At 45.1% G+C, this 13,686-nt stretch overlaps 1 protein-coding gene across 1 annotated transcript in view; it reads right to left on the bottom strand.

Annotated features, from left to right (window-relative positions):
• DCAF1 (DDB1-CUL4 associated factor 1) overlaps positions 1–13,686 on the bottom strand; it is a 94,225-nt gene that overhangs the window by 53,054 nt on the left and 27,485 nt on the right. Inside the window, exons 3-4 of the mRNA XM_086527040.1 lie at positions 245–361; positions 1–142 (exon numbers count right to left, since the gene is read on the bottom strand). The exon at positions 1–142 is cut by the window's left edge and continues 52 nt beyond it. Of these exons, the coding sequence (XP_086383166.1) occupies positions 1–142; positions 245–361 (259 nt within the window). The remainder of the gene's footprint in view (positions 143–244; positions 362–13,686) is intronic.

The raw sequence follows: 13,686 nt of genomic DNA on the forward strand, positions 1-13,686 counted from the left end.
CCCAATCAGTCGATACAATGCCTTTTGCTTTACTCGCTCCAGGCTTTTTGGATGAAACTCCATCACTTGTAGACTTTGGTGCATCTTCAATAACCCACTGTTTTATGTTGGATACAACTGCTTCATCAAACACATCTGGATACTGCAGGTAATCAGAAGATCATGTGTAACTCTTGGTCAAAACACCGTTGCATCACACACAAAAAAACATCCCAAAAAAAGAAAAAAAGTTGGCTTCCATTACCATGCCACAAGATAAACAAGCCAGCAGCAGCCTTGCTGCTCCGGCTTTCACTGCAACTGAATGCCTGGATTCCACCAAAAGTTTTGATGACAGAAGTTCAAAGAAATCATCATTGTCCTGAAACAAAAGAAGCAAGCCTTAAGTCGGTAAATGATATATAGTCCTCATTACGACTGACTAGGAATGTCAAAAGAAACAACTGACTTCCAAACAGATCGTATCTCCCAAATCACTTCGAGGATTAATAGAAAACGTACATGCTTTAAAATGACCCAAAATTCTCACAAGACAACTCTATCAAACGTACCACAATAGAGATCTACTATTTCTAACATAAACAAAAACTAGCCAATTGAAAACGCAATTAAGGTTTTCAAGATAACACTTGCAAGCATTTGGCGTGTGGTGTGTGTTGTGCTTGGGAGCATATGTTAGTACCTAGTTCTACACCCACTATTGGGCACTGACGACGTTAGTGGGGATGTCGTGGTATTTAGCCAATACTATGCATGATGGAGCTGATGGTTATATTGTCTTGTCGGTGACTACCATGGGTTGATACCTTGCACTTTCCTTTAAGGGTGAATCTCGCTTATCTTGGATTCATCTAGTAGGTATACATGTTTCTCAGGTTGAAAAGAAAAAGGGGTCTAATTTTCTTTTCAACCTGAGAAATATGTTTCGTCCCCTTGTTTCGAGTTTGTTTCGAAATGTTTCGAGCGTTTCAGGTTTCATTTCATTTTGAAGGGACGAAACGTGTTTTCATGTGACTATGAATCTGAGTTCATCATTTTCCTTCTCTCTTAAAAGCTTATGAGCCCAAGACCCACAAGAAGTCCAAGCTTTATGAGAAGGTCAGATAAGGTAAGTATTGGTTAAGAGCAGAGAATGACAACCATATGTACAAGTGTGTGCGTGTTTTCTTTTGGTGGGGTCCCTCTCTTTTGTCTGCCAAGTTCCTTCCAACTGCAGTCTGCTTCTTCACTCAAGTTGGCCTCAGTTTCCTATCTTGCCTTCCTAGTCAAGATGTGCTTGACTCTGCCATTATCAATAGCCACCTTCAACAAGTGGGATGCTCTACTTAATGTCTAGAAATTCCTCATGCTTTGTTCCGGTTGAGATATTTAACCTCCTCCTTTGGCAATTCGGTTGGAGGTTCTTTGTCACGTGCACATCTAACCCTATGTGCATGTGAGCAAGCTGTAACTCCTATTTCTAGGGTTTAGGACAGCCTAGGAAGTGTTATAGCAACCTTGTGAGCCTGTACGTAAGACGTGCATGTCCAGGCACTTAGAGTAGCTGCATACCCTCTGATTGCACAACCCATTCGCATTAGCATCAATACCTAGGACCAAGCATAAGCATTTTCACCGTATGGAACCATTTTCCCAAATGCGCGTGAACCACCTCTTATAGGCATTTTTAGTATTAATGACCCTTCAAATTCCTGGTCGTGGGGGCTGCCTTTGTGCCTGCTCAACCCAGCATTATGCACCCATATAACCAGCCCCTTGGGCGCCTGAAGAAGGTAGAGGATCAGAGAAGCAAAGCCCTCTTAGTACCAGCAGTACCAAGCACCTCGGGTGTTGGTCATCTCTCAGCAGAACCTCCAGCGTTTTAGAATCAGCATTTTCAGCAGCCGCAGCATTTTTCCAGATCAGCATCAGCCTTTTACTTCGGCCCTCAGCCCGTCCCGCAGCAGAACCTCGCAGACAGCCATAACCTCGTCGCGGTCGCATTCCTCGCCGCATCCACACCAGCATTTTCAGTTTTCAGCCCTCAGAACAGCCAGCTTCTTTCACTTTTCAGCCATCGTCGGCATCAACGATAGCAGATCAGCCCTTAGCCTCGCTGCAGTCGCAGATCTCAGTCAGTAGCCATAGCGTTTCCGCATTTCAGCCCATTAACCTCGCAGTCTCCACACTTACCGCAAGCGGCGGCGGCGGCGGCGGCATCGTCATCATCGTCAAGCATCTCAACATTTAGAACCAATGTACCAGACTGTGCAATCTAAATACCTCTCTATTGCTAGAGAGGGGGGCCCTTGGAGGGGGGGTTGGGACCCCATCTGATGTCAATCCTCTCTCTCTCTCTCTCTCTCTCTCTCTCTCTCTCTCATCCAGCACCTTCTCTCACAGTTTTCATTCTCTTTTGTTTTGGTCCATTGCACAATATCTCATAAATTAGAAAAGGGGGGCTCTCTCTCCCCTTCAATGCAAAGGAACCTTGAGTACACATTGATCACTCATCCTAAGCATACACCATCTTCCGCACATAACATTGATATTAGAGCTCTTTGGTAGTGTTCAATATCATCACTCAAGGAAAGAAGCACAAAGAACCACAGAAATTTTTTTTGCTTGTTGTGATCGCACGTAACCCAAGACCACTTGGGCGTGTCGATCCCTAATCTGTGTTTTTGAAGAGTGCCAAGTAACCCAGAAAAGAAGGGCTTGTCCAGCCTCCCCTCGTTCCTCTTTTCCACTCATTGAGAGCGGACCTTGCACTTACTAGCAAGCCAATCGACGTGAGGTGGGAAAAATTAACCTTGGTGTGAGCGCAAGGCCGCCAAGGGGTGCACCCGCAGGAAGGAGTTGAGCTTGGGTAAGAGAAAAGCCTTCTTAAACGCAGATTGCAAACCATACCAAGTACCAAGAACCCCAAGCACCCAAGTACCCATGTACTCAAAGTACCCCAAGAACCCAAGTACCCAAGAACCCAAGTACCCCAAGTACTCAGTGCATGGTCAAACCCAAAAGCGGAATGGATACTTTGCGTGAAGATAATGAGAGCGGAGCTGGAGGCGACATAAGTCTACACCAAGAGGATTGTTCCCCGACCCTCCCCCATCCCCATCTATGCCACCGATTGCACCAAGCCCTATGGAGACTTTGGTCAAGTCTATTATGGAGATGATGCTACAACAAGAGGCTCAGCGTCCCACCGTGGATAGAGACCGTGAAGAACGAAGGGCAGCTAGGAGCTTGAGCGTGAACAAGCACGCGAAGCTCAATGCGAAGGGCAGCTATGGAGCTCGAGTGTGAGCAAGCAAGCAAGGCTCAATACATAGCAGCCGAAGAAAAGCGAGCGGCTATGCAGTTAGAGCGAGAGGCGCAACGGGATCAACGCATGCAGGAGTTGATCCTACATATGCTCTCCCCGAAGACCGGGCCACTCAAGGAGGCCGACGAGTCATCACGTAACACAAGCAAAGACGACAACTCCAACAATCCCGTCTCACTGAGAAGTTGACGTTTAGTAAGGATGGTAAGATGGATGCTTTTGTGATTCATTCTTGGTTGGATCAATTTAATGCTTACTTTGTGACTAACAAGAAAACTAGCACGAGTAAAGTTTTGACTGTTGCCATGTATATATAGCCATTAAATGGTATCAAGCTTGGCAAGAGTCATAGTTGGTTGAGCATGCCGCGCACGGCATACCCCTTTCTCTCAGTTGGGTCGACCTCCAGGACAAGCTCAAGGCTCGTTTTATGCCACCACAGTACCTTGATCAGTTATAAGAAGGTTGGCACGGCCTTAAGCAAAATGGCACTCCTGTTATGTCTTTTTCTAACCGTACTTTGCAGATTGGCGTTCAATTGCGTAAGTTGGATGAGGATCACAAGGAGGCTTTCCTCTTTGGGTCGGATGAGTATATCAAGTTCAATGCGCAAGTCTTCAACCCTAAGGACTACAATGACACCATCAGAATTGCTTTAGCACAAGAAATGAGGCACAAAAAAGGTAAGCCGAAGGAGAACCAGTCAAGTACCCCTCAGAACCAACCGAATGGTAAGAATAATGATAAAAACAACGGTGATTCTTCCTCTTCTCAATCTTCCACTACACCTAGAGCACAGAACTCTTCACCTCACAGTGATAGTAAAGGAAAGGCTAAAACTCAGGAAACCCCTAAGTTGACACCGTGCGAAAAATTTGCTCAAGGAATAGTAGGAGGTTAGTTATGTCTTGAAGAATGAATCGAATATGGAAAGGAAGAAAGATGTTTTGAATGTCATACTAAAGGTCACATGAAAAGAGATTGTCCTAAAACAGCACCCAAAGAACCCACAGAATCCACATCTTCTATTAATGCAATAAATGAGAACACTAATGTGTCCCAAGTTTCTAGTGATCATGTAGATGAGCCTCTCATGCATGGTTATTGTCATGTGAATAGTCAACGCATTGTGATCTTGTTTGATTCTGGTAGTAGGCATGATGTGATCAATGACTCTCTCGTGAAGAGCGCACGTTCAGAAGCCCTTCCAATAGATCCTATTGTGATCTCCGGATTTGCTCCTGGCATTCACTGCTCATTCACGCTTGAATATCCTAATAATGTGACAGTCTTAGTTCAAAATGTTGGTTTTCGTCGAAAGTTTGGTTTCTCCTCTCAAAAGGATGTGATATGATTTTTGGCATCCACTGGTTGAAAGATTATGATCCACAAGTTGGTTGGAAAGAAAACACTCTCTCTCACTGTCGAAGGTGTCACTCCCGTGGTTCTTTGCAGTGACAAGAACATTCCGTTTGTGCCATTAATCTCTCACTCTCATGTTTTGAAAGAGGATAAAACAAGCAGTCTCATAGTCTCTCTCAGTACAATCACATAGTCCAAAAAAGAATCAGTCAGTGCACGAAAAGGAATCTCTTTCTGTCATTCCTTCACCTGAGTATGACACGCAATTTGTGCATGATAGAGATTTCATTGTTTGTAAGGATCATCAAGCCGTCAAGTTGCTCCAGTCTGTATCGAGTACACCTTGGAGTGACCGTCAAGCTAGATGGTTCTAGTCTTGTGAGCAATTTGGTGGTTTGATTGATTGTGTTCCTAGTAGAGCTAATCCAATTGCAGATACGATCAGTCACGCATGACCTCTTGCCTCTCAAGTCGAGATCCACATTACCCATTCAGGAAGTATCTCTTGTTCACATGATTGGTTAGTATGCATTGTTTGAGTCTCTCATTCGTGACGGTCTCTTGTACTTTCGTCACCGTCTTTCTGTGCCACCTTTTAATAGAAATGTCGTATTGCACGATGCACATGATTCACTCACGGATGAGCACAAATGCATGAAGATCACTGTAGAAAAGATAAAGAGCTTGCATTCAAGGAATTCAAGATGTTTCATCAGTCAGTCATGTTTAATCATTTTTGCATGCTCATTTCTTAGCAAGACACAGTCACCACAAAAGCACTCACACGTTTGTCCATCAAGCATTGGTATTCCCGTTTTGGTTTGCCAAAATTGATAGTTTTGGGTCGAAAAATCAAGTTCAGATCGCAATTTTGGCATGTACTCGGTGAAAGGTTTGACATTCCGACACATTTTTCATTTGCATTCCACCCACAATCATTTAGGAAGCATAGTCTTTTTCCAATCACTCGACAAGTAACAGATGTGTCTATGATATTGTGTTTGAAGTGCTTTCAGGGAAATCCCCCATAGGAAATTCTTGAAGATGATGAGCCCGAGATCGTATTGAAGACATGGAGCCGAAGCAGATCATTCTGCACCGAAGTAAGCACTACAAACATTCTTCAAGTTCAAGTATCGCGGGACCCACGCCCGTACAGAACCTCACCTTGAAAAGGGAGGGATGTCACATGCACATCTAACTCTCTGTGCATGTGGACAAGCTGTAACTCCTATTTCTAGGGTTTTGGACAGCCTAGGAAGTGTTCTAGCAACCTTGTGAGCCTGTACGCAAAATGTGCATGTCCAAGCACTTAAGAGTAGTTGCATACCCTCTGATTGCACAACCCATTAGCATCAGCATCAGTACCTAGCACCAAGCATAAGCATTTTCACCGCATGGAACCATTTTCCCAACTGTGCGTGAACCACCTCTTATAGGCATTTTTAGTATTAAATGGCATTTCAAATTCTTGGTCGTGGAGGCTCCTTGTGCCTGCTCGACCCAGCATTATGCACCTATATAACCAGCCCCTTGGGCACATGAAGAAGGAAGAGGATTAGAGAAGCAAAGCCTCTCAGTACCAATAGTACAAAGTACTTGGTGTTGTTCATCAACACTAGCGTTTTCTCAGCAGCACCTCCAACGTTTTGGATCAGCGTTTTCGGCGGCGGCGGCATTTTTCCAAATCAGCATCAGCGTTTTACTTCGGCCCTCAGCCCATTCCGCAGCAAAACCTCAGCGGACCGCCTATAGCCTCGTCGCGGTCGCATTCCTCACCGCATCCACACCAGCATTTCCAGTTTTCAGCCCTCAGAACAGTCAGCATTTTTCAGTTTTCAGCCACCGACGATAGCAGATCAGCCCTTAGCCTCGCCGCAGTTCGCAGGTCTCAGTCAATAGCCATAGAGTTTCCAGATTTCAGTCCATTAGCCTCGCAGTCTCCGCACTTACCGCAACCGTCATCAAGCATCTCAGCATTTAGAACCATTGTACCAGACTCTGTGCAATCTAAAGCAAATACCTCTCGAGTCTCTAGCAATAGAGGGGGGGGGCCTTGGAGGGGGTTTGGGACCCCATCTGGTGTTCATCTTCTCTCTCTCTCTCTGTCTCTCTCTCTCTCTCTCTTTCTCTCTCTCTCTCAACACTTTCTCTCACAGTTTTCATTCTCTTTTGTTTTGGTTTGTTACACATTTGGGCACCCCAAGACGACACGACACACGAGAAACACTTCACAAACTTTTATCACAACTTAAAAATAGATTCGACACAGCTTAGGGTAGTTTCGTGCCCAGAGGTATTGGCCCCAAAATCTGGTGCCCCTTTCGATATTTATTTTTATATTAATGCTTGAGCAAAGTTACAAGTCCGAGGGTCCTCTCTGCTCAGTTGCTCGTCAGCGGACTCAGTAGGAGAATGGCCTTGGGTTCATATTTATAGGCCCTTCGCCTTCAAACTCAAAAGCTATTACATGAAAAGCTGCAAACTCAAAAGCTATTGGCCCAAAAAGCTGCCAGTGTGAATCGCGGAAATCCGTACAGCCTGCCACGTGGTACAACCAACGCAAAACGCAGGATGTCCATATAGCTGCCTCGTTAGCATGTGCGCGCAATTTGCGGGGCTTTCGTACGATTCTACCACGTCATCAGTTTGTGACATACCCCCCTCTTGAAAGAATTGTAATCGCCCTGGATTACGCCTGCAAAATCAGACATAAGCCATAGACCAGTTCATTAGACATTGACTCTAAGTACCGACGCACTAGACGACACAAACTCAGCACTTGCACAAAGACGACAGTCACTGAATATTAAAGTCATATCATATAAAAATCCATCCACATCTAGAACCATGATTCCTGGCAACGTATTTAGCAATCGCATCTAGATCCACACCATACCTCACTGATGGCAGATTAACTAATTCATATTGCGATCATGTCCATAGATTCTCAAGACCAAAATGCTGCAGTCATTTCAGCTTTTAATCCTGCACTCAAACACAATCACTTGAGTGAGTACTCAAAATCAGATCTCTACATAGAAAATCCTCTCTTCCAATCCTATACACAAAAGAGGTGTGTTCTCGGGTTCCTTCTCGTAAATCAGCCCCGTCTACGACGTTTATGGGCTGAAAACAGAGAAAAACAGCAGCTTGTCGCGATGGAAACACGCTCCGTAGGCACTTCTTAGCGAGGGAACTCGCGCACTGGGTCTTGGCGACATCGGGTACACTTGGGACAGTCATGGGCACCACCGGCAAACGTCTTCTTTGCGGGTGAACTCTGCAGCACCATCTCCTTCTTGCAAAAACTGATCCTCCCCTTTGAGTGAGGGCATGTGATGCTTTTATAGCTCCCAGCCACAGGCACGAATAGCTGCTCGCGTACAGATCGTGGCCGTTTTTTTTTTCCCTCTTTTTTTTCTTTTTTTCCCAAAGAAAAAAAAATCCTTCTTTTTCGTTGTTCTGCCCGAAAAAGAGAGAGAGAAAACGCTGGCTGATCTGTTGCCTTATTTATCAGATGGCTGCCCACTTATTAAATGGGAGGCCGACGTATTTTAAAAATAGTCTGAATCTGCCCAAAAACTCAATAAAACCTTATAAGTTAAAAACAATGCTTTCACAGCACTTCCCAGGCGTCCCTGGATGCAATCACACGCACAATTGCAATGCAGACATAGACTTCCTCGCGGGAAAGCATTTGCTTTCCCGAAAAGCAATTCCGCTTCCTTAGAAAGCATCTGTTTTTTCCTCAAAGTTTCCTTTGAACCCATCTTCATTCAAGTACTTGCTTTTCCTTTTGCACAATTCCAACACAGTTCGGAATTTCCTCTTGACTATGGATATCCCCTTTCCGATGCACCCGTCGCCCACCTTGTGACGCATCAGGAATACCCATCACCTAGTCCTTTCCTACCGAACTTACGGTACAATCTCCTTCGCGATGCTCTATGTCACCAATCCTATGACGCATCAGAGATGTCCGTTCCCGGATGGTCGGATACTTCTTTCCGATGCTCCCTGTCACCCATCCGATGTGACGCATCAGAAGCACACGTTCCTGGTGGCCTTACAGATATTCCCTTTCACAGTGCTCCCGTCATTACTTTGAATGACGCACTAGGAATACTCCGTACTCGGATGTCTCCAATGAGAAAAACCCTCTCACTTAATATTCCAATAATTCATTTAGAATTATTTTTCCTTGGTGTTCCAAGCGAGAAAACCCTCTCACTTATAAATCCAATAATTCATTTAGAATTATTTTTCTATCAGATAAAGCCAATTTAGCAACAAAAGCTATGTCAAAGTGTTGAATAAAAGCAAGGGCCTTGTGAGCATCTCGAAAACCTGAAAAGGTATCAAATTTTATTGCTTGTCTACCCTCCTTGAATTCTTTGGTCTTCTTGCTCATATCTTCGAGAAAGTCCTATTGATTTGCTCTATAAAAGTGCTTCCTCTTTGAATAAAACATCTGGTCATCAAAGTCCGAACTCTCAGAAGAGGATGAGTCTGCTCTAATACCACTGTTACAGACTTGGGCACCCCAAGACCGAAATCTGACACGACACACGAGAGAAACACTTCACAAGCTTTATCAGAACTTAATATTAGAGTCAACACGGCCCAACATAGTTATGTGCCCAAAGGTATTGGCCCCAAAATCTTGCGCCCCTTTCGGTATCTATTTTTATATTAATGCTTGAGCAAAGTTACAAGTTCGAGGGTCCTCTCTGCTCAGTTGCTCGTCAGCAGACTCGGTAGGAGAATGGCCCTGGGTTCATAATTATAGGCCCTTGGCCTTCACACTCAAAAGCAACTACATGAAAAGCTACAAACTCAAAAGCTACTGGCTCAAAAGCTGCCAACGTGAATCACGGGAATCTGTACAGCCTGCCACGTGGCACAACCAGCGCAAAACGTGGGATGTCCGTAATGCTGCCATGTCAACATGTCAGCGCAAGTTGCGGGGCTTCCTTCTACATTGTAGGTGGCCTTTTTCCCTAGGCCATCTTTCAATATTTTCAATTATCCTTTTGGCTAGTTGTACCTTGTATCAGTTTTCTCATTTCTTTGCCTATGAACAACTTTGTAAGACAATTGTACCCTCTTGGATTGGCACCTTTTGAGCGTCCATAGGGATTTTCATGCAATAGAAAACAACCTCTTCTTTGTGGGGAAAAAAAAAGAATCACAAAACTCAAGACAAAGTTGCAAGCCTTAGAGACAAATCACAAGATTGAAGACTCCAAACAGAAGGTAGAAATTGCAACTGTAGCTCACGTATAAACTTAATCGGATCATTTCATGAAAGAAGTACTTTCTCTTATTAAATAGAGAGAGAGAGAGAGAGAGAGAGAGCAATCTCGATGTCGCAAACCCTAATGCCCCGCCTATTTTGCCCTCTCCGCTGCTCCGCAACCTGCTTCACCCTAACTTGCAATGGCTTTCTTTGTTGTTAACACCTACACCCCCGTTGTATGCTGCTTTACAACCCAACAGCTAGCCCCCCCTGCAACAAAACTTACATGGTGTCACGGTTGTGACGTGTTTGTATGTACGATCCTCCCCCCTTGTTGATTCTAGTTGCAGATGCAAAGAGTGACCACCCAAGGGGACCCCTGCCCTTGATTGGTTGCAACTCTTCGTCCTAGAGATACACCTCTTCATCAAAAGCTACACCCTTTCGACGACTAGCCATGTCCCTTTACCCAACGGTTGCAGTTGTTCTTTTAAGGGCTCTGCTTTTAGCACCCCATGTAAGTTCCTAGGGCCACTCTTGTAGGGCGTCTAGACGCACAGTCGTTCTTTTAAGGGCTCTGCTTTTAGCACCCCATGTAAGTTCCTAGGGCCACTCTTGTAGGGCGTCTAGACGGACAGTCGGAGAGAGTTGGGCCCTCGAGTGTCACGTGCATATCTAACCCTATGTGCATATGGACAAGCTAACTCGTACTTCTACAGTTTAGGACAACCTAGGAAGTGTTCTGGCACCCTTGTGAGCCTATGTGTAGGACCTGCATGCCCAAGCACGTTAGAGTAGTTGCATACCCTCTAGGCTCTGATTGCACATGATCACTGCCAGTGTCTGCAAGGTGTAGGCATTGGGGAGTGATCGCATTTAAGTCATTAGTATCAAGCCTAGGTAGTTATCAACATACGAAGCATGTCACAAACTGGTGACGTGGCAACCCGGACACACCCTACTGATGTGGCACAGGTCCGAAAAATGCACCGACAGGCTGACGTGGCAAACTGTACGGATGTCCACAGATTCCGCTAATTGCTCACATGGCATTCTTCACAAAACGCGTTGACATGTTGACATGGCAACGTACTGATTTTTGGAAATTGCGCTGGCTGCTTTTTGGCAGTTTTTTTTGAAACAGTTGCTTTTGGGAACTATCACTTTTGAGTTTAAAGCTTTTGGGGCTCTGCTTTTAGCATCCCTTGTAACCTTTATAATGAACCCAAGGGGGCTCACTCTGCAAAGCATCTGGATGCAGAGTCTGAGAGCGAGCACCCATGAGAGTTGTACTTTGCTCAAAGATTAATATAAAAAGAAATACCAAAAGGGGCGCCAAGTCTTTGGGGCCAATACCTCTTGGCACGGAACTACGTCGGGCCGTGTCGTCTTTTGTGAATGGTTTTAAAGTAAATCTCTGCTATGTCGCGGCAGAATCTAGACTTGGGGTGTCCAAGTTTGTTATAGTGGTATCAGAGCACAGAAAGATTCTTCTTCTACAGAGGATCCAATCCCTTTTTGCAGCGCGCACAGCTTTTGGAAAAGAATCTTCGTGTACCGACCATATACATTTCCAAAGCAGTAACAACTGGTATTGCAAAACCATTATTTACAGACTTCTGATTACAAAGCGACACAGATACATGAGGCATGTCCTGCTTAACAAAAACAAGAGAGTAATGTACATAGTTTATATACAATGAGTCTTGTTTATCATAAAACCATGGAATTCCTTAAATAACATCTGCTCTGTGCAGGCGCATGATGTGGAAATCCAGGTTCTCTTTGTAATCAGCTAACTCGAGCAACAAGTCTGGAACCATCCGATTCCATACATCCGTATCCTCACCACGAGCCATCTTCACGCGATACTCATGGTCATTGTCCCGCGTCCGCAGGCTCAGTTTCTACACCAATTTTGCATCCACAAAATTGTGTGAGCTTCCATTATCAAGGAGTACGGTCACGTCGTGACCATTGATCTTCCCGGGGAAACAGAGAAGATTGTGCTTATCAAACACTTTGGTGCTAAAAGTATAGTTAGTGCATGAATTGTGCGCTAAATGATGGATTTGAACTTGAACAATATGAGAGTTACTTGAGATCTCGTGAATTTGAACCGAAGGACGACCTTGCGGTTTTTGTGTCTTCTTCTTCTTGGGGCAATCCTTGATTTGGTGACCTGTCTGGCCACATCCAAAGCAAGCTCCCTTCTTCAGTGCATCAGCAACTGAAGCATTTTTGGCTTTCTTCTTCTCCTGGGAAGATCTCGGCGGTGATTTGGACTTATGTTGGAATCGGGGTCGCTTCCTCAAAGCACCCTCATCGGATTGATGGTATGCACTTCTTTTCTTCTCATAATTGGCTCCATTTATCAAATGGAACGTCCTGACCTTTGCCACTGCATCCTCGACGTCAGTCAGGGCTTTGTCCTTGATTAAGGCCCAATGGTAATCCTCATGTAATCCCAACAAGTACATGTGCACCGCGTGCGTAGAATCCACCTTGCAGAAGGTGAGCGCCTCTTTGAAAGCCGTCGTATGCTTATCAAAAGACACAGTTTTCATCGAAAGACTCTGCAGTTTGGCATAAGCTTTCAAAGGGTCCATCTTAGCGAAAATCAGCCCACGTTGTAGGCTTCTTTGTCATGTCGCGCCACCAGGTAAGCACCTTACTACGCAGATAAAAAGGAATCGTCTGAATCCTCCGTTCATCATGCTCCCCATGACGGTCAAAATACGTGGTCCATTGATGCAGCCAGTTATTTATGGCGAGTTCCGTACACTCCTTCTCGTCCCCTGAGAAATTTGTAGTTTTGTACGGGATCGTGGCAGTCGGACCACCCTATGAACGCCCAAAAGCAGCAATCTGCATCCACAATTGTTGGAGATGGGTTTCGCCCTCGGAAATACGCGTAGTCGTCGACCGAGCCATATTTTCGAGAGTAGAGAGTCAAGAACTAAGCCCTTGCACGACCCCTTCGAGAGAGACCAACCGAAGGTTCGTCTGAACGTTCGCGTTTTCCAGAGCGGTAACCGCTGGTCGAAACTCTGGAAAGTACTTGTAATCCATGTGTAGAGAGCATCGTGAACGGAATTTGAACATTACCTGGCGCATCGTCACGCTGCACATCCGAGTTGGAGGAATCCATGACGAAGTGCGTGAAAAACTCGAAGTTTCACGCAAAAGTTTCACGCGAAACTCGGCCTTTTCTGCACTTTTCGATCACGAAAAGTTGAGCTTCGAGGAGCTCTACGCGTCGGCATGAGCCTTTAAAGGCGAGCAGGTGATGGCAGGGGCGCGGGAGCACGAGCAAGCGAGAGAGAGGAGCGGTGGGAGAGAAACAGCAGAGCCAAAAAGTCAGTTTTTTGCAAACTTATGAGTCTCTGTAAGTGAGTTTTTTAATAAACTCAGCTTCCGTACTTCTTCAAAAAAAACTCGACGTATCCAGGCCACTTAAAATAAAAGGGGCACTTAATAAACAGTGAGTTTTAAAAAAAACTCAACGTAAATTGAACCAGCAACGTGAAGGAAAAAAATCCAACAAGCAGCCAGCGTTTTCGAACGCGTGGAGATATTGGATGCGTGTGGATACCCGTGGCCAACACGCGGAAGGCGGCGCCAGCAAGGGGTCAGCACAGGAAAAAAAACTCCACACTCGTACAGCAATCGAAAAATTCCCCTTCTCTCTCTTCCGCTTCTCTCTAGCACTGAGGAAAGCCATCAATAAATTGGCAGGTACAGAGCTCTCTGTCTTTCTCTCTTTTCGTACTAC

Source organism: Adiantum capillus-veneris, chromosome 13, assembly GCF_014529385.1.
Source record: "Adiantum capillus-veneris isolate H3 chromosome 13, ASM1452938v2, whole genome shotgun sequence".
Classification (NCBI taxonomy): domain Eukaryota; kingdom Viridiplantae; phylum Streptophyta; class Polypodiopsida; order Polypodiales; family Pteridaceae; genus Adiantum; species Adiantum capillus-veneris.